We start from the raw sequence: 22,898 nt of genomic DNA on the forward strand, positions 1-22,898 counted from the left end.
GTACAATAAGATTTGTGAATTCACTTTTCAGTATTGGCATTGTGATAAAGACTGGCTCTGCCTGCAGTAATACAGGAGGCACTATGCTCTTAATAAAATGTTTGACCTTTTCAAACTTACTCTTAAAAATTCATACTTCAAATGGCCAAAGAAAAATCTAAACCATCAGGGAGCTCAATTAAAAGTAAATAGTGAGACAATTAAATGTGCCATGCCCAGACAGACACCTGTTGAAAAGCAATGACCATTTAATGAAGTAATTTGATAATTTGTTAATTAAGTTAAGGCCCATTTATGTTTTCATCATTGTTTTATTCATGTAATGTAGAGCAGATTTCACTGTCACTCTGTCATTATTCATGCATGGCATGATAGATGACTTTGTTATTATTGATTTTCTGCCATCTGCACTCCACCTAATTAATTAGGTTCTTACTAAATAATTTCTAGGACTCAATGGTGCCAAGTTCATACAATAAATATTGCATCTTGTCATAATAATTGTGTTAATTATTGTCATTTATATTGCATATTTATGTTATAACAGTTACAAGTATCTGCAGACATACACTGTCTATGGTTAAGGCATATTTGTGTTTAAGAATTGTGTCAGAGATGTTTCTAATTACTGCAGCATACTTGTCTAGATCAGAAGTTCTGCCAATGATTTGTTTATATAATATAATAGTTCAAAATATGCTTTCTGCTTCATGAATTTATGATGAATTTTTGCCAAATGCTACAAATTTTAATTATCAAAAAACAGGCAGAGATGTTAATTGATATATATACCAAGTATTGATGCAGGTTTTTTTCCTGTCTATAGCACGGACCGGACCGTTTAAGGGCTTCTTCCCCTCGAGAAAATCTTATAATCATACAGTTTTTCCCCAAAAAATCAATTAACAGTATTATTTTTTTCCAGTTTGCAAAAAATACCTTGTTTTATTTCTAAATATAAATGAAAGGCCACCTTCCCCTTTCTATGAAAAAATGGCGCGAAATTTGATTGTACCTGAAACACTTTATTGCTTTTGCAAGAAGTGGATAGGGTATGTAAGATAGGAGTTATATTTTATAATTACAATGAAGTTTTTGGATGTTAAATGATTTTTTGACTTGAATTCTATTTTTAGTATTTTATTTTGCAGTTTAAAACAATGAAAATGTGAAATTAATTGCAGGCATAAATGCATCAGTTGCATGTTTGAAACATAATTATACTGTTTTAGAAAAATCATATGAATTCTTTTGTTTTCCAGTCACTTTTGCTTAGTTACAACAATTGTAACATTGGCTTGAAAGTCTTTGTAACAAAAAAAAACCCACACCAAAATAAAGCAACAAGAACAAGAAAGAAAAAAAAAAAACACCCCACCTAACATTGAACAATAAAATTTCGTTAATGTTAACTGTTTAATTATTTAAAGTTAAACAAGCTACAGGGTAATTAAAATTACATTGACTTTTTTTTTTTACATCTGTTTAAGAATTTATACATGGCATTAACTTATGTGTCATCATTTAAATTTTCAGTACATGATTGTTGTTATTTTTTTTATTTACAGGTTACTCATTCCTTCTGTTCCAAGATGAGGTGTCTGTCCAAAACCTGATTGAACAATGCATCGTTGATGATGATAAACTCTACTGGTGCGTTTCCAGCCCAACCATGAAAAATAAACCTGTAAGTTTAATATATTATAGTTTATATTTGAGCCGCGTCATGACAAAACCAACATAATGGGTTTGCGACCAGCATGGATCCAAACCAGCCTGGCTGCGCTTCCGCGCAGTCTGATCAGGATCGTCTGATCAGGATCCATGCTGTTCGCTATCAGTTTCTCTACTTGTAATAGGGTTTGTAAGCGAACAGCATGGATCCTGATCAGACTGTGCGGATGCGCAGGCTGGTCTGGATCCATGCTGGTCGCAAACCCATTATGTTGGTTTTGTCGTGACGCGGCTCATTTAAGTTTTAAGGAGTTTATATTTTGAAAAGGATTCCAAAAAATTTTGCTATATAATTTCCCTGATAGAGTGAACAACATTTTTTAAATTGAAATATTTTAAGGTGTTAATTCTGAAAAGGATTCTAAAATTTTCCTGTATAATTTTCTAGATAGAGTGTAAAACATTTTTCATTTAAGTTGAAATACATGTAGGACTGTCCTTTTATGATATATTCCCATATATAAGATTGAAAACATTGCACCATAACAGGGTTTTTTCTCAGGATTTTGGGAACTTAACTCCAACCCTTGGCAGTGATTAAATGAATTTGAAAAAAAGGAGTAGTGAATGTAAGATCATGTGTTGAATTTGAAAAAAAAAAATGAAGAAAAAAAGAAGTAATAATAGACTATTATGAACAGTGAGGTTATCAGTGAATCACAGATCTTGGTCACATGACAAACAGTAGTAAAATGTTAGAAGTCAATACCAGTCCTTTGAGCAGATTAGATGAGGACTTTTACTATGGTAGAAATTGTAGAGTCACTTGGAGGGGCAATCAATGGAATTCTCCCAATAATCATTCTTTTATAGTAAATTTGTTTCATCATTATTGGGCCTGACACATTAATGATCAATTCCTTCTCACATACTGAAGAGTATGGGGAATTGGAGCATTGACCTTGTTTTCTAGGGGGAAGAAAAAGAATTTTTAAGAAAGAATAAAAGAAAAATCCAAAATAGTAATACATGGATTTTTAAAAAAAATAATATCGATGTCCAGCACTGAATAAAAGTATAAAATATCTATAGCAATTAATATATCTTTGTAATATTGTTTTAATGTGCTATGACAAGTTAACTCTTATTCTTTCTTACTGCACTCTTTAAGGTGATATGTTAAATTCTTTAAGTTACTTTTCATTCCATTTGAATTATGAGAGAACTGAAATTTACACACTTGGTACCATAATCATATTCTATTTGATGCTTGTACATTTGCTGAGATGCATAAAAGATCTGTTTTGATGGTATGATGCTGTCAGTAGGGTCAAATTCAAATCAACCCATCCTGGTCTTCCCTAAAAATTTTGCTCTGGTTTTTGCTAAAAGCGTGCCGTAAGAGTGTGACACCCCTTAACTCCTTTTACTCAAAGAAGATGAATATGAGTTAAACATATGTTGAAAATTGAAGGTTGCTGGCTAATAAATAATACATAATATAGAGGTGCTGGAGTGAAATTCTGTTAACAGCTGTTGAACTTGACACAAAAAATAAAACAAAGACAAACAATTTCTATGCTTTTTCTGAATTATGCCTTTCTCTTCAGCAAAGCTGTTTTTATTTCATTTAAATATTTTTTTTTTCAACTGAAAATTATAAAATTGTATGATTTTAACATAAAATTGTAATGAATGTTACAAAAAAATTAATATTTGATATTTTATTTGATGCCATTAACATCTGTTTCCATGTTATTGCTAGCTATGGACTCTTTTATTAGAGTAATGTAACAATGTAATTTATGTTAAAAAATTCATGAACAGCATAGCGTGTAAAATAAGTTTGAGAAAACATGTAAAGTAATCATCATTTTATTTTTCATTACTGTAATTGATAGAAATGGTTTTTAAAATAACATGTATTCAGGACTAGAGGCATTGGGATCTTTTTGCAAAAAAAAAAAAAAGAGATAAAAATGAGTAACCTACTAACTGTAGAGTATTCAACGGACAAGTTAATAAATCCTTTTGATTAAATCGGACAAACAGGTCAAAATCAGGCCAGCCCTGAGTTTGTATTGCTAAGATAGTGAAGTGCATTAGAATATTCCCCTATAGTATATATTTTCCTGTACCCTATATATGTAACTAGATTTTGAAAAATGTATTTTTGTTCTTTCTTAATTAACAACTTTCTCCGAGATTTTTGACGGCAAACTTGCAAGCAAATTTTTCAGTAAGGACTGCCTTATAGTTTGCCGGAAGTATAGAGCCAGGCCAGACTGCACATCTGTGTTTCTGAGCAGGGTCTAAACTGTTGGTAGCTCAATTCTTGTATTTTGATTTTAAAATTCCAAATTCAAAGCAAGGAAAATCAATTTCACACATTAAAAAAAGTTATGGGTAAATATACTGAAATTTACTTATAATAATGACAAAATTTGTGTCAAATTTCAGGTTCAGATTAGACCATGGAACCTCAGTGATTCAGACTTTGTTATGGATGGTTCCCAACCTCTAGATCCAAGAAAGACAATATTTGTTGGTGGGGTACCAAGACCGCTTAGAGCAGGTAAGCTTGTGTGAGGAACATTGTTCACCAATATATCGTAATTATATGATATCGTAATAACCTGTTAAAATGCTTTTTTGAACCAGTTGTCCTCAAAGGCTAACCAGCTGGCTATTCAATGAAATGCATCTTTTCACTAAAAAGTGGACAATTAGTTTCACAGATTTATTTGTGTTTTAAAGTGTTTTTTTTAAGTAGTTTTTTTCTCTATTAAATGATATACCTTATTAACCTAAGAGAATAATTTTAATTTTTCCCTTCGTAAAGGAAACGAAATGGGCAAAAAGGAGAAAAAAAGTGCAAGAATGATTTCCAAACATCTTTAAGTGAAAACTGTATCTTAAAAGAACTGAACTGATAAATGCATTTTTTTTGCAAAATTGGGAGATCTGGTTTGGCAAATTGATGAACAGATATTCTGATTTCGTGGAGCATTTATGATTATTTAGCTTAATGAAGGATCCACACGAGGCTGCTTTCTAAATTTATGCATACTATCATAATAACATTGCACGAATTCCTGAATCTACGAGAGTGGGATTTTTTTTTTGCTGCAATAAAGACAGCTGGCAACTATTATTTACAGAACGTGTGCCAATTATTCTCAATAAAACACTTGCAGCAGTACTCCTTTACCTAATGAGTTATAGTTGTTATGCACATATGATGTTAATCAGTTGTAGCATAATATTTGTTTAGAGGTCTTGTAAGGATACTGTCTGATAAGCCCAGGTAGTTTATGTAAATCCTCAATGAATTCCATGTTGGCAAACGTATATTGTTTGATTTTTTATAGGCGCGGAAAAAAATTCTATTTGGAATACGTTCTCATATTTTTTTCACGGATGTCTTATTAATGAATGACACATTTAAGAGTTTTCCATTATAAATTCTTTATGATTATAAACTTTTGATTGATCTTGAATAAAGGCAAAAATGGTTAAAAAAGATAGTGAATAATGGTTTAAAAAGATAGTGAATAATGGTTGAAATTGCCCGGCCATTGTTAAGTTGTTGACCTTCCTTTATGTCCAACAAGTTTAATTAGTATTTTTAATTAGCTTCAGGGTATATAATAAATATAATAATTTGATTGTTGATAAAATAATACTTAATTTTTAAAGGTAAAAGGTCACTTGAAATATAATGAGGTTTTTAAGACGGACAATTTCATTTCCTTCTCAACTGCTTTTTGATTTCCTATAAACTTGATGAAAATTGTTGATCTTTTCAAGGAAATTAATTGGTGGTGTTTTTTGTTTGTTTTATAGATCATCCTTTGCTCATTGGTGAAATTAATTGATATCAACTTCCAGTGCTCATTCATATTTAAATAGTGATAGATTTACTCGGGGTTGTAAAAGGAGTGGGGGATGAGTAATATTACATGAAAAACTGCACTTACTAAACTTCTGTCATTGGGCACCAGTATTGATTATTGATGAAATTTTATTCTGTATTGATTAAAGCAGAAAAGTAACACTTTCACAAAGGGATTATGATAAAAAAACTTAATTACCTTAAAAAAAGCTGGCATTTATAGGTGTTGATATATTTATGATTTTTAACATTCCAAGGAAAGGTGGTGTGGAAAAAATGTGCTGTTATCAGCAATATGGGAAAAAAGTCAAATTGGAAAGGTTTAAAACAATAATTAATAAAAATTTAAATTAAAAAAAAATGAACACCAAGGTGTCCCTACTTAGATATCCATACTGGTTTTCAGGGGCGTCTGTTGCAGATTGGTTAAGGTTGTTGACTTTAAGCCACTTTACCCTCAAGGCTGTGGGTTTGAGTCCTGCCAGAGACTTTTTATTCTTCCATGGGAGCAAACTTTTCCAGCTAGCTAACGAAACATTGGTGGTTGAAATGATGCATTAAGGGGCACCTAAGGTTGTGTCCTCCACTAGTAAAGCTGGAAAGTTGCCATATGACCTCTACTGTGTTGGTGCAACACCAAACCAAACCGGAAATAAAAGAAATACTGCTTTGCTCAGTTTAAATTACTCCAAAATAGTTTAATGATTTTCTATATTTAGATTGAGCATGTAAAATGTTCTTTAATTGAAGAAAATTATATACCTTTTCAGACGGGCAAATGGGGCCAAATTTTAACTTCAAACTAGTCTTTTAAAAAGATCACTGTATATGTTGTATGGTATACATTATTTTGAAGATTTTGTTATCTAAGAAGAATGACAATCTTTAATCTTTGAAACTTTATATGCACATTTATAGTTCCAGCTCGTGTTTATGTTGAAATATTCTGTCTTAGTATTTTGCCCTAGGATTATGATGGTAATAAATTGGAGAAATTCAGACTTCAAAGTTTATGTTGAAATTTCATAAATTGAATTGGCTGGAGATGTCTGAAGTGCTCCGAGCAATTTTATGATTTTAACGAGTTATACTTACTTTACTAAGTGATCATTTAAAAATCATTACTTTAAGTACAAATTGATTTGTTAGAAATCGACTTCTATCAGAACATTTTCTTCTATTTCTCTGTAGGAAATTGGATTTTATGTTCTTTCACTATAGTAACCCTTGCTCATAAAATGTTGAGAACAATTTTCCTGTGAGGTATCCCAGGGCTCACGCTGTCGGTCGCCATTGTCGCCATTTGCGATTATTTTATAAGATTGGCGATTATTTTAGCATTTTGGCTACAAAATCTGGCGATTATTTTTTACTTCCAACAGTGTTTATATAAGGTGTAAAATTCGATAATGAATGCAGTAGACCCAATTAACACCAGCGGGGTGCCAACTTTTTACCGGTCACGCGCTGCTAACTATATTGCCCGAGGTGATAAAATACATGAGAGATGTATAATTGTATAAGTACTTTAAAGATATTGTCCAGCATTTATAATAGCCATCAAATATCCGTCAATTAGCCACAAAAATCGTTTTAAAATTGATAAACTGGATATTGACTTGCCCAAAATTTACCGTGAATTGCAGTAATTGCAAATTTTGATTTTTGTTTTGTTTTAAGCTACTTGACTAAATCGCCAGTGGAAAGCAATGGTAAAATATTTAAAAAAAAGTATTAAATTCCCAACAACTATTTGCACAACAACCAAAATTGTGAATATTTCTTCAGAAAACAGGAAAAATCCGATTGTCACATATTTTCGCGACACCGATAATTTTGATATTTATTTAAAGGTGAAATAAGCTATGTTCTGTTTAAAAATCTTTACTACTATGGCAGAAAATTTGTATTACATTGGTGATGATGATATTTTTCAATAAATTATTCAGAAAAAAGGCTGCATTCTGTTAATGAGTTTGCAAACTTGTGTTATTTCTATAGGCTTATATGACCTAGATCTACTCCAGTTCTGTGTGAAATGTGGAAATTGACAGTGGTTATAGCTGACAAAATTTGATAAGAACAAACAAAAAAAAGTTGTCTGATAACAGCATTATGTAAAGTTATAATGAATCTTTAACATTATTGTTATACAGTAATTATACTTATGATAACGTTTTTATTCTGTTCTATAATAACCATTAAAGCGGTGGTTCTATTTAAAAAAGGTAGTTATCAATATACACAAATGTATCGGTTTATTTGAGAATCCTTATAAAACTGAAAGTTGTATATAAATGTAATGTTTATTTAATCAAATGCTTATTTCACTAATTCGTGAAAAGTCCGCTGAACTTTTGGCTATTATTTTTTTAAGTTGAAAATATTGGCTATTATTTTATTTGAGCCAGTGTGTGCCCTGTATCCAGTAACTGTAAAAGGAATTGAAAGGTCTTTGTAGGCAGTAAAAAATCAAATCCTGCAGGTTTTATGTATAAATTAATATCCTCAAAATTTCTGGGTTTGAGTGAAAATGTTTTTCACTTCATTAAATAATAATGGTTTATTTAAGAGAAAGGATTTATTTTCTAGTGCAGATATCAGGAAGTAATATCCCTAGCAGCAAATTTTGTAGTAGCTTTTTCTTTCGCTCTTGGAATGTGCAGGTTTTTCTTAGGTGTTAAATGTTTGATCATTGAAAAAAAAAAAAGAACCCAAAGAATGTTAATGATTTATGCATAAAACTGGTTTCTAAAATCCTTTGAGGTAATTAACATGTAAAATTTCAGTTATGTTGAGAAGCTGGGAGAAGAAAATGGGAAAGTTTACATCCAAACTGATTTAATAGCCTGGAATTTCAGTACTTGATAATGCCAATGTTGATGATGCTTTAATTATTTTCTAATAAAACTGAAAACAGATGATTAAAGACAACTGTTACCAAAACGAAAGCTGAAGAATTTGCACTTAAAGTAGCAAAAACGAAACCCTCTGTATAATTCTGTTTGCTCTTCTCAAATTTTTACATTAAGTCCGGTTTCCCATTCTGCATTTTGAAAAAGTTTCTGCTTATTATAGCGTTTTTTCAAATGATTAAAGAAAAATAAAACATTTTGATGATGTTTGTTAATTCAGGCATATTAAAGAAAACCAATAACTGGCCAACATGTTGCAATGTTAATACCTATTGACCTGTAGGAAATTTCTATAAAATTATACTTTCTATAAAATTATGTCTTTATTATTATGTGAAGAAAAAAAAACAATTACCATGTCAATTAAATTAAAAAAAACAACAACAACACATGTCTCTTTTCAGCCACTCCCCACCCAAAATTGGCCCCACCCCCATCTTTACTACAGGAAAAATGGTTAGACTAAATGAATTCATTGCAGTTTGTTTGTGTTTCACCTAACCATACATTTATACATTTATTTCAGCTCATGTTCTCTTTTAGGGCAGAAATGTTCCAAAAGTAGAACCTATTGTTAGCAGACAGCTCTTGTTTTGATCTTGTCAAATGATATCTATATCTGACAACACAATCATGGTCGTGAGGTAGCCTTGTAGAAGCTCGGTTATTGATTTATCAGTGTTTATGTGTGACTCTTGGCCGTGTCACATTTGACATTTAAGAACAAATAGTTAATGTCCATTAAGGCCACAATTGCCTGTTAATTACTGATTTTATCACCATAATCAAGCCTCTTAATTTCTTTTATATATGGAATGATCAAAATACTACATTTTGAGTGGGATATCAATCAAAGAACCTTTCATGGTTCTGCTATATCAGGAGAAAATCTGCACAGTTATATCCTCTATTCCATAATGTTTTCATGCAACCCAAATATTGCAGTAGCTTGCTGGCAGCAATTGCAGATTGATTCTACCCATTCGACCAGTGCAGATCAAGATCAGCCGGCACATCTTAACCTTGCTGTTTGATTATCATCTGCACTGTTTCTATGCAGTTAGTTTCTATTTTAAATTTTTCCTTGAATATGATGAATGGTTTTGTTCAGATTGAAAGATGAATGAGTACAGTTAAAACATTTAGGGTGGAGCATAAAATTGTCGTATTGTCCTTCCTTCCATCCGTTATTTCCTTCTCTCACACCATTTCAAAAAGAACCTTCATTACATTGCATTAAATAAAAGTGAAGGCTGACACAACTGGCTGTAAAAGATTGTATGGTAGATTTAAAATTTGACAACCACTGCCATTTATAAATTTGAGTTTCTCAATCATATGCTTTATATGGATATCACATGCACATGTAAAACGTGACAGCTTACTTCTTTATACTCTCCTGATCCCTTCAACTACAACCTGTCAACCTGAATACATATAGAAGAGCTTAGGCCATTTTTTTTTTATATTTTGGTTTACTGATTTTTTCCAAAAAAAGGTAGGGTCGGAGGAGGGAAAAAAAAAAAAAAAAAAAAAGGAAAAAAGTTTTCATTATTATCTTCACGTCTGGAAGGTGAGATACTTTATAAGTAACCCTTCTCTTATGATTAGTCCATTCCCATTCTGATAAATGTGATGCGTATGTTGTACTTACGAGAGAATTTAAATGACCGACTGTCTAAATTCCACAGTGCTTATAAATACACAAAACAACAATATAGCATCCACAAATTGATAAAATATCATGTTGCTATTATTTAATATACAAACGAGATGACCTCGCCGATCCTTCAAAAGAGTCGGTAAATCTTTGATGTTCACACACATGTAGTCCCAGTTGTTTAATCCGAATCATCAAAGGTGCCGAAACTCAACTGACTTGCACTCATTTATTTATATAACAGAAGTTTAAAAACCTGTCAAGAAAAGATTACACATGTTAAATTATTGTCCAAGTCAGAGACATAGACATAATCAAGTTGAAAAATATTTCTATCGGAAAATTAGCGGTCAATTACTGACATGTAAATTATTAATAGTAAGTGCATTTTTTTATTTTGTTTGAAAGGAAACCCGTATCTAATCTCCTTTTAAAGACTATTGTTTTTGTTAAATCTGTAAATAGTGATCTTGTCACTATATTTCTTTTTAAATTTAATTTAATCTGATTCTCATTGAATAAGATTTCTCTCGCTGTATCCATGAAAGTGATAACTTGCGTATTTTTTTTTTTTTTTTTTTTTTTTTTTTTTTTGTAGTTGTTTTCTTTGACATTTCTACACAATTGGACCTTCAAAACATATGATTTTATACATACATACATGAATTATATTTTAAATATATAGATATTAACCTAATTAATTTGGCGAGAATGGTTTAACTCATTTTGCAGACATTTTTCTTCATGCAAAATACATCGCCGTCAAAAATTATCTCGACGTTTCTTTGACAAGTCTAATAAGTTGGACTTCTATAAATCTCCAATAGAACATTTAGATGTAAATTTGATTAGCGCATATTTTGAGTACTTTTTTTTTCGGGGCAGATTTTTTTTTTTTTTTTTTTCATTTTCCCAAAAAATGGACGCGGCGGGTCAGTAAACCGAAATATCAAAAAATAATGGCCTTATAGAAAAAAGTTCTTTCATGACATGTACTTAATTACAGTGTCAAGACTATCAAACTATAATTATTATAAAAGGGAAACCTGCTTGGTGTCCCTTTGCATGCAAATTAAGCTTTATAGTGAAATTTCCTGTCATTAGAAACAATAATAAGTAATTCATTTCATGGTATGAGAATACCATGCTGAAGAAAATATTGATAAAATTTATTTAGCAGACAGTTCATGAATGGTTTCTTCAAATAAAGCATCTTTTTTAAGAAAGTAGAGTTAGGTTTTTCTTTCTTAAATGAATAAAAGCACTTGACAAAAAAGGTAGCAAAATAACATTTTGAGGTCATGTTCAAAAAGATGTGTATCAATACACTCATTTTCTGTAATTAAATACAATTTTCCATCTTATAAGCAATATTTGTTTCATTGCTGGATTTATGTCAGTTTTGAATGTCTTGAATATGCAAATTTTAGTATGAAATTTAATACAAAAGATTCTGTTAATGTCAACAGTTTTACCTACACTCTTGAAATTTTTTTCTATCCACCCTCTTTCTATTCTAACCAACATATAAACTCTTGTTTAAAGATTACAAAGTTGACAAAAACAACTTTTTAAATTGGGGAAACTCTTCTTTCTTGAAACAAAATTAAATACACTGCAAAAATTACTAGAATTTGTATTTTAGAATTAAAAGGAAAAACAAAATCTAAGAGAATCTTAAAAATAAAAGGAGAAAAAAGTGTAATTGGAAGTTTTAATTGAAGATTTGAAAAGAAAATAACCAGATATCACTAAGCTAGAAGGATGATGTTATTATTGCGAAAACAATAATTTTTGTTGAGATTTTAACTTCATTTAAGATCAGTCTGATCAATGGATAAAAAGTGGATAGGTCTCCAATGGGCACATTTCAGTATTTTTTTCAAAAGAGAAGAATTTTATAAGACTTAGTCTTTCGTTCTCATCCTTTTCTTTGAATATATTATATATTTGTATTCTGATTGTATTGTATTATGTATATCATGTAAATATTCGGGAAATAAATATGTTTAAACTAAATATTGATAAAAACAATAGAAATGTATTATTTGGATATTCTTATGAAATGTTTGTGAAAAAATATGCCGATTAAAGTCATATAATTATGATGAATAATGATATTTGTTCTAGATCATTTTATTATCTGTTGTATAAAAAATATCAAATATCCCAACATGTATCTCACACTTGCCAATATATTTCAAATATAATTCTTTTGCAGTTGGTTGTTATGTCTAATACAAAATACTTTCAGGTATTACAGACCTTTCATTATTTTCAATTCACTTTAAATAATGCAAGAATGTTATTTTTTGACAGTGCCTGACAAGTTATCTTCAATCTCTTTCTAAGACACATTGATACTTTTAGATTATCTCTGCTTACCTTTTGGTAAAAAAAGCAAGGCTACAAGCCCTTAAATACATAGTGGTCCAAATTTTTCATTTATACACTATCAGGGCCAAACAAACCCTTCTTTGTAGAGGCCGAATATAGGCTGCTTCCCCAACCAAAAGTAGCCTCTTTTTTTCCCATCCTCCAAATTCCCCAGTCTTCTGCAATTTCCCATAGAATTTAGAACAAAATTAAATGATGGTGTTGAATTAAGTTCTTTCACTGCCTTATTAGTATTGCCCAGTGCTTTTTGCTTTTCTATTTTGAAGAACTTGTTAAAAGTTTGTGTTAAATTTGAGATCCCTTTTCCAAAAGTATGCCAAAATCACACATATTTTCCCCAAGGAAAAAGCTGAGGCCCCTTCCCTAAAAATGATGTTTTGGCCCTGACTATAATTATATAGGAAGTATAGAAAAACAGACGCTGACAAAATCTACTGTACATTTTCATTTATGTTTTGAGTTATACTCTGCCATTTTTGCTAACTTGTGTAAGTAGTTTTTCAGACACATAATTTTTCATTTCCAAGAAACTGTAGGCAACTTCTAATCACAGTACAGCAGAGGGGTACGGAAAATTTTTCATTCGCATTTCACAGAAAAAACCTATTCAAGATGAAAGGCATGGCATCATGGGATAAAATTACTGTCTAAGTAACTAAAAATTTTATTCTGGAGACTTCTGAAATAACAAAATTCAATGGAATAAAAAAGTTACTTTCTCCCTATTCAATTGTCAGTTCAGTATTAACTACACCATTTATCAAGCCAAATGGAATGCTTGCTGTCTCTAAAGAAAAGAATTGATTTGGACATGTTGAGATATGGCCAGTGGGCAGTTCTTGGTCACTAATTTACATGAATTCAGGTTTCTGTATAACTCTGTAATAATGTAAAAGTTCATAGGAAGATCATGAATTCTCAAATGGCACAATTGATTAACTGTCCTTATCTGGAAAGCTATATATCTCAGTGGCTTTTTTTCGGAATATGAAAGATGTGATTATTTCTTAACTCTTAACGTGGCAAATTAATTAATAAGACTTGGTCAGCTTCAATTTTTGGAACTGACCATTATCAAATTTGGGTATATCAAGATGAAAATTCTTAAGTTGATAAGTTAACAGTATAGGGCCTGGTCAGACATGGATATTCTGACTAGCCTGGCTCTATACTGGTTGCAAGGACTTATCACTTCCTGTTCCAGCAGTACCAGACTCTATACTGTTGGCTGACAAAGTTTTAATTTTCATCTTGACATCCCCAAAATTATGATGGAATGTTCATAATAGGAAAGCTGGACAAAGTCCATTTAAGAAATTGAGTAGGTTAATAAGGGTTTTAAATGGCCTGAAGAATTCGTAATTCATGTCTATGGATACAAAGTAGCTTAAAATATGTTAAATACTATTGAACCTTGTTTATTAGATAGAAAAGAAATAAATGAGATAGATTCTGGAAGTAAATCAATCCATTTTAATTTTCATTTCTTGTACTATCGGGTAATTAGGTTTAGATTTCTTTCAGTAATGTAGATTTTCTTTTTGTGTTGTTACTATAGTGATGAATTTCGGTTTAGTTACTATAGTGATAAATTCAAACAATTATTTTTCTATGACATTTATTTCATTACATGGAAATAGTTGTTAATTTGTTTTTGTACAGCTTTTGAAGCCCACGCGAAAGGTTTGAATTAAAAAAAAAGGAAGAAGAAAAATAACAATAGAAATTGATATGTAATGCACTCAGGAGTGATAATTAGAGAATAACATATAAGTATCAACCAATAAAAATCTGAAATTCAACTATATTTAATTTCAGTTTATCATAGAAATATTATAAAAACTTACAGAATGTTTCAGGATAGATGTAAAGAATTGAAGTTGTAATCGCTCTGTTTTTCACAGTCTCTCACGTGTAGACATTGCAGTGGAAAATATAATTACCTTTTTTTTTCTTCTATGCAAAATAAAACATTGTATGACATAATATAATACCGGTACTGTTGGCCAAGTGGTTAAGGCGTCCGTCTTTGAATAAGGAGGTCGAAAGTTCGAGCCCCATTGGGAGTGTTAATTGAAGGTTGAATGTTTCTCGTGGGCCTTGTTCCGAAATGACGCTACATGAGCTGTGAGGTAGTTAAAATGAATTTCTATCGGCCTGGCATATGAGTTTGGAGGTACATGGTATGCAAGCAAAAGGTGTCTGATAAGTCAGAAATGGCTGGTCCTCTCAGTAGGGGTGACACTATAACAAACTAGACCTTTACCTTTTGAATGTCAGTTTTCTTTCTATCTGTGTGAGATTTGTTAAGTTGCTTTGTTAAAAATGTGTCCCTTAGTCTATGGGAAGGTATTTGTTGATAAATTTAGTACAGTATAGCTTCTACAGAGCGACTCTCTGTGGAGCAATACAGCAATATCTTCTCAAAGTTAATGGTTTCCGACATATTCTACCTCTGTAGAACAAGTTACCTATAGGCAACAACCAAAATATTTGTCTCCCAAAGTACCAAAGGGTGTCGCCCTGAAGGGGTTAGACAATATGTTTAGTCTAAAGGACTGTTTGACTTCAGAAATTAAAAAAAAATTGGGAAAAATTAATGTTTTATTTTCTTTCTTTTTTTCAGTTGAACTTGCCATGATAATGGATCGGCTATATGGGGGAGTTTGTTACGCTGGTATTGATACTGATCCAGAACTCAAGTATCCAAAGGGGGCGGGGAGAGTGGCTTTCTCCAACCAACAGAGTTACATTGCAGCTATAAGTGCTAGATTTGTCCAGTTACAGCACGGTGATATAGATAAACGGGTAAGAGTTTATTCTCTTGATTTATTTTTATTAGTCCCCTACCGGTTTAACCGGAGGGGACTTTAGGTTTACCCTCCGTCCGTCTGTCTGTCCGTCTGTCTGTCAGTCCGTCAGTCCACAAAACTGGATCCCGCGATAACGCAAAAAGTACTGAAAATATTTTTATGAAAATTGATATATGGATAGATGGCAGTATGGAGATTATGCACGTCTTTTTTTTTTCTTCCCATGTTGAAAATTCTGGTTGCTATGGCAACAAATAGTCTGAAAATATGGCAAATTTAACACATAAACTGGATCCAGTGATAACTCAAAAAGTACTGAAAATATTTTTATGAAACTTGAAATATGGGTAGATGGCAGTCTGGAGATTATGCACATCTTTTTTTTTTTCTTCTTATGTTGAAAATTCTGGTTGCTATGGCAACAAATAGCCTGAATTTCAAGATTTCTGATTTAAATTTTTCAGCTTTTTCACTATATGTTCTTTATTTCTTAAGGTGTTTACTTCAAACTTTAAATATAAGTTTCTGGTCATCAACCACATCATATGTGACAAGGTTTATAACTCTAGCACAAAAAATATCAGTATTACCTCCCTTGAACTTAGATTTTTTAGGGGAAAAAATGTTGTCTTTTTTAAATAACTTCTTTATTTCCTAAAGTATCTACTTCAAACTTCATATATATATTTCTTATTATCACTCGACATTTTTGAGAAGGTTAAATACTCTAGCAAGACTATTTCCAGAATTATGTCCCCCTTGAACTTAGATTTTTTTCGAGAAACTGGTATTTTCACTCCAACTTCTTCATTCCTTATAGGATTTACTTTAAAATCCCACATCGTAATAATATGACAATGTTGTATAAACATAATTTCCTTACTAAGCATGGAAACTTAACACATTACTGTGATATAGACAAACTTATTTTATTATGTTTTGTGGTCGATATTTTCAAATACAGACTTCATCCTCAAATTCATTATAAATGGCAATACACAGGAGTGTATGACAATTAAAGAACTTTTTGAGGGACCGGTAGGGGACTACTGTATTGCCTGCAATACTATCAAATGCTTGTTTTATTATGTTTTGTGGTCGATATTTTCAAATACAGACTTCATCCTCAAATTCATTATAAATGGCAATACACAGGAGTGTATGACAATTAAAGAACTTTTTGAGGGACTACTGTATTGCTCGCAATACTATCAAATGCTTGTTAATATTATTGTTATAATGAACATGTCACATATTAATGGTTATTCTTATATGTTAACCTAAGCAATTTTGAGTTTAGAAATATCTAATGATAATTTAAAGCTGCATGGTTTCAGATAAACCAAAATATTTAAAGAATATCAAACTTGAGAAAAAAATAGAGACTTTAAGAAAAGGAAAAAGATTAAAGTAATCATTTTCATGTTATATGCGATTTATGATCGATTTTGCAGTATTTTCACTTTTCACCGTATTTCTACTTCGTGACTAAGCAGTAATGACCATTTTTGCCTATTTTGACCTCTTTTTGGCAATTTTAATGGGCTATAATTGCCGTTTAGCAATGTGAAAATTATTTTATTTTTTTGTTCACTATAGAATATTTTACTTTTAAATATTTCTTTAAAAATTATAATGAAAATTATCATGAATCTGGAGTCGAGCTGCTTTTAGTAGTTTTTTTTATCAGAATTTTAAAATTGACCTGCCATCAGCTATAACAATTTATGTATTGAAATATTTTGATTTTTGTAATTTAATAGCTAACAATAATTTAGTATTTAATCATATACTGCTGTTAAATATGAAACATAAAAATATTCATTATTACAGACAAGCTTCCAATATTAATTTGGATATCCATTAAATTTGCTGGAGAATAGATTCATGAATACAATACATGTGTAGGCAATTACTATGTGACATTTAAATCTTCTATATGACCTTCACACTGTCAGTGTGATAATTAAATTCACCAGGGTGACCTTCACTTTAGGGTTAAAATGAATATAAAGTATATAATTGTGAGCTGTAGATTCTGAATGGGTTTCATCAATTACACACATTTTCTCCCATTTATGTAATGTTTTTTTTCTAAATAGTTTGCATTTCAATATTACATTATGCCTAATGGAATTTGAGTGTCTGGTTACATTTTTTCCCCACCATGCTGATTTTTCTAGGATAAAAGACAGTTATCATTGGCGACGCCGGTGAGCGGCGTCGTCTTTTATGGAATACTTTTTATTTTGGCCTATGGAAGGAGCTGTTATTATTAGCAGTTAATTTCATGTCGTGTTAATAATATTTATTTTGATTCGTAAAAATCAAGTAAACAAATATGTTGTTATATTTGTATTTAATAACTTTATATAAAAAGCATGTGCATTGTGATATTATTTTCACGAAATTGCAGGCTCAGATTAACAGCTTGTCCCTTTGTTTTATTGACAATACTAAAACCCGGATTTCGAATATCGTTGTGGTCTACATTGATGCTCATTCATTTATATATTTTCAAAACTTTCCTACAAGGAGAAAGTTCACCTGCAAATGAGTATTAGGATAGGTAATGGACTGTTGTAAACGATTATCCTATTGATTTTATCCATATTACGTTTATCTGTTGAACAGAATGGTTGTTTTTACAAAGTGTACCAGTATCCGGATGTTGACAGCTATCCGATTTTCTGCAATTACTGCTGTCACATGGCCATCTACTTTTTTATGAATACTTTACCATTAATTTGCATGGCATAATTAAAATGAGCCTGCAACATTTATAAATTTTGATGTTTAGGGTGTTCTTTTGGGTTTCATGTTTTCTTTATTTCAAGGGGAAGTAACTCATGTTTACTAAATTATTTGTTCTTTTCTGTCTAATTTAGGTATTGATTACAATTTTTGTTTTATAAAATTTACCAGTTGTAAGGTCATCAAAAGCATAGAGGCCCTGATGAGTGAATATTGATATATATATACTTTTACTGGCTTTATATACCCAATATTTCATATTTATTTAATAGAAACTTGGAATTATTAATGTTATGTGCATACATTTATATCTTAGTATATTGGTATGATGAGACTTATAATATTTCTGAATTTAAAGAGTTGCAGTTATGTCATTATTATTTAAGAGATAAGACTTTCATTTAAAGTTATAAATGATAATACATGTATTGATTGAAAATGTCCTGAAACTTGGATCAAGCAATATAATTGATAAAGCCTCAAAAAATCATGTTCTGAATAGTTATTCTAATTTTTTTCTAACATGTGCATAGTTTGAAAAGGACAGCTTCTGCCTTATCTATTTGTAATGGAGGGACACCGGTCTCAATCTCCAGGTCTCCTGAGTCAACCCGACAACAGACTTTTCATAGGGTAGATTGATACTTGTCCTTGAATAAATTTGTACACTAAATTTTATAGTGGGTGATTTGTGCCACATGAAAACCAACAAAGTACAAAAAGTAACCGGGCGCCAGATGAAAACATGAAAATACAATCTACCACAAAGTGGTTCGTTTGTTGCATTTTCATGTTTTTGCCCGGTGCCCTTGATGTAAAATACAAATCAGCCTTCATAAAATTTCTTATCATAGATATTGTACATGTATTAGCACAGTTATATTCTCTTTCAAATTGACCTGTTATAAATAATGGCACAACCAATAACTGTCTTAGCCCTTTTTAGTAAAAATAATTATACAATAATAATTATATAAATTGTTATTTTAATTAAGACTATGAGTATGTAAGGTTTTTTTTTTCTTATTTATTAATTAAGAATTAATTATCTGTTAATTTAAAAATCTAAATATCTGTCACGGTTTAGAACTGTTCACTATTTAGGGGAGAAAATGTGTAAGCGACCAGATAGCTCAATCGCTACAGCCGCAGTACATTATTCTGTGGGTCACAGGTTTGAGTTCTGGTCAAGCTGAAAGTTTTTCTCATCCTGTTACTGCAAATAACCATGAGTTTAATTGAGTATGCTCTGTAAACATCAGAAATTCAAGTACTTGAATCAATATAGTGGGGAAAAAGGTTTAGGTTTAGAACTGTTTCATTATTAAAGAGAAAATGTGTAGCCGGCCGGATAGCTCAGTTGGTCTTCTGAAAGTCATGGGTTCGAGTCATGATCAGGCAGTTTCAGTCAGGGTTTAGAAGTGGTTTTTCAACTGACACATGTTTGATTCATTTAATAGATTGCATTTAATTTGAAATGGACAAAGGCAGTTTTGCTTGATACTTTTAAATCTACAAAAAGCATTTGGTACAGTTGATCACACTAAACTGCACATGAAGAAGTTCTTTTTTCTTCTTCTTCATCTCTTCAAGCATCTGCCATATGTAATGATATTCTTGCATGGTTCAAGTCTTATCTATGATAGCAGCTGGTGAATGTGGCTGGTACTCCTTCTCTCTGAATACCTATGGTGTCCCCCTGATGTTCATTTTAGGTCCTCTTTTATGTATGACATGTCTGCAACCCTAAGCAATAAGCTTTTATTATATGCACAGGCACAAGTATCAGACCTGGGAAGAAAAAATATTACCAGATTGATAAAAAAACCTGTGTTCATTTTAAAAGTGTCACAAACCAAAAAAAATGTAAATGATGACCCCCTTTAAAAATATACTTTAAGTTAATAGTATATTTTTAAAGGGGGTCATTATTTACATTTTTTTTTGGTTTTTGACACTTTTAAGATGAACACAGATTTTTTATTAATCTGGTCATATTTTTTCTTCCCAGGTGTGATACTTGTGCCTGTCATTATATGATGATGACTCAGGTATCCTTGTATCTGGTAAAGTAAATCTTAAGATTGGTTTATTGACTATAAATTGTCTTTGCATCTTGGCAAGACAGAGTCTATTCTTTTTGGTTTAAGTTTCAACATAAACTGGGCCAAGCCTCCAGGTCACATGAAATGGTAGTGCTATACAGTACACATCTTTTGTTAAGTATTTAGGTGCAAACCTGGATCAAATTCTTTTGGCGTCGCCCTTTGATGCTTTGCATCAATGCTTTTCTTGTTGTTTTACTTAAATGTTGCGTAAAAAGAAGTCTTGTTAATTAATACTACTATTGGCAAATTTGCAGAGACTGTCTATAAAAGTATTTGGCATTTATCTTGAAACTGAGAAAGAATATTTTCTGGCAGTACAAGATTTGTAGTGTTTGTATTAATTTTTAGCTCTATTTTTTCAGTCATACACTGGATAGTAGTAACCCTGATTATTGTATCAGAGTCTAGGCAATGTTTTTCAGGATTCATATGAATTTAGTTTATGATAGCAGAGTCTAGTCTAGGCATTTTTTTTCAGGCTTCATATGAATAAAGTCTATGATTGCAGAGGCGATATTTTGAGTTTTGTCTTATTTATTGTACAATTTAATTCAATGCCATGCTTTAAATACCATTTTGTATTTAGGTTGAAGTGAAACCATATGTGCTAGATGACCAGATGTGTGACGAGTGTCAGGGAGCAAGGTGCGGTGGCAAGTTTGCTCCATTCTTCTGTGCTAACGTAACCTGCCTCCAGTACTACTGCGAGCATTGCTGGGCTCAGATCCATTCCCGACCAGGACGCGAGTTCCACAAGCCCCTGGTGAAAGAGGGTGCGGATAGACCAAGAGCTGTTCCATTTCGTTGGTGTTAAAAGGTTGTGGGCGAGGGGAAAATTATAGACTGTACCAGAATGAAACATTTCTGCTATGCCACACAGATGATAAAGGGAGGGAAAAATTGGTGTTGGGTTTTGTTATGAGAATTTTTTTGTATTATTTTTGTGGGATTTTTTTATTTAAAGACATTGCAAGTTTGAATATATTTTTGTATTTTTATTTTGATATTTTTGATTCTAGTTTTGATTTATGAACTCGGACTGACCTTGTCACGACTTGGTGCCGATTAAATAATGGTTAGTGATAAATGTATGAAATCCCTTTTTTCTAGCGAATTAATCAAGCTTTGTTATATATTTCGGTGGTGATCATTGTTTTTCACTTTTATATTTTCGTATAGGAAAGAGCAATAATATATAAAAAAATAGTTAAAAAAAATTTGATCTGTTGTAATTTCTTATTTTGCTTTGCAAATTGAGAATGTAATATAATTTTCATTTTTTGTGTGTGTAAAAATAGTTTATTTTTGTATGTCAAGGTTTCATATTGACTCGTGTATTAAGGTTGCCTCTTATTTATTGTTTTAGTGTAACTTGGATTTGTCCTTCATTCAAAGACGCACACAAACACACACATTTCAGTACTTTATTTTTAACCATTTTTTCACTCTGTACATTCCATATGTGTTTCATCGCGAGAAAGAAAGTAGGACTGTTTTAATGTAACTATTTTGACACATTTTTTTTGACCAAAAATCAATTTTTGAAAAATATTTACAGGCAGATTTATATGTCTACATGATTTGCGTAGATCAAGAGAAATAATCCTTTTGCAAAATTAGTGTTACCATAATTTAAAGTTTTTGGATGACTTGGCAAGATTTTAAAACTTATATTTACTATCAAAATTTTAAAAAAATGTGATTTTTGTTTTTAAATGTTTTTATTTTAGAAAAAAAAGCAAAAAAACCCATGAATAATGCTTTATTCTGGCTATTTTGTGCAAATTCTTGACACACCTTGAAACTGCAATTTGACATTTTCTCCAATTTGCAGTTCTATGTGTCTAATTATTGCTAAGGAGAGATGAACTAATTGCTGTTTAAGAGAATTTTAATTGATATCTGATGTAGAATAAACATCTTCAATTTCTGAGAGGATACATCCCTCTGGATATAAAATAAGAAACATTTTGATGGATCCAGTAATAGACATGTAAAAACTGAGTATATGGAAACGAAAAAGCGATGGTTAGCATGAATTCACATGATTTTAGCATCTAAAAATGTAGATAAACAGTAAAAAGTGGGTGGTTTTTTTTGGTACATAAGGGACAGCAAATTTTCAATTAGATGTATTATCTGTCTGTACATGGTCAATACATTTAATTTCTATTTGCATGATATGGCCTCTAGGCCCAAAAGCAACATATATGCAGAGCTCCAGATAGTGTGCGTATAAGCGTAAAATACACATAGAAAATCTAAAATACGCATCACTTTCAAAATTCGTGCGTCACAGTTACGCACAACAAAATGAAAATACGCTCGTATGTCAAAATTTATGCGTGAAAGAATAGAAGTGTAAACATTTGATATGTAGAAAGAAAATGTTTTGAGCATAAAAATACAATATATTTCCATTTTATTGCATTGAAAACTAAAAATTCTGTTGTCAACAACGCATGTTAAAAAGGAAAGTAGCAGGAAATACAGAAGGGAGGTAACTCCCGTAGATCAACCTGTGAAATTATTGATGAACTTTGTGCCAGATAATCATCGTAGGAGTTGACACAGTATTAAGTTTGTTTAGTCATCTATTGACATGGCTTATGCTTCAATATAAACAAAAATATATTTTAATTTCTTTTACTTTTGTTGTTGGATCAAAATAACATGTTTTTC

General features: G+C 31.2%; 1 protein-coding gene across 2 annotated transcripts in view; it reads left to right on the top strand.

The window, feature by feature from the left end:
* LOC132756240 (cytoplasmic polyadenylation element-binding protein 2-like) overlaps positions 1–22,423 on the top strand; it is a 40,243-nt gene extending 17,820 nt beyond the window's left edge. For both annotated transcript variants that reach the window (XM_060747260.1, XM_060747265.1), the window contains 4 exons: positions 1,569–1,687; positions 4,135–4,249; positions 15,168–15,349; positions 20,803–22,423. In XM_060747260.1, coding sequence (XP_060603243.1) covers positions 1,569–1,687; positions 4,135–4,249; positions 15,168–15,349; positions 20,803–21,030 — 644 coding nt within the window. In that variant the 3' untranslated portion in view covers positions 21,031–22,423. The remainder of the gene's footprint in view (positions 1–1,568; positions 1,688–4,134; positions 4,250–15,167; positions 15,350–20,802) is intronic.
* Positions 22,424–22,898: the final 475 nt, after the last annotated feature.

The sequence above is a fragment of the Ruditapes philippinarum genome, unplaced genomic scaffold, assembly GCF_026571515.1.
Source record: "Ruditapes philippinarum isolate M1 unplaced genomic scaffold, ASM2657151v2 ctg151_1_1_1_1, whole genome shotgun sequence".
Lineage (NCBI taxonomy): Eukaryota > Metazoa > Mollusca > Bivalvia > Venerida > Veneridae > Ruditapes > Ruditapes philippinarum.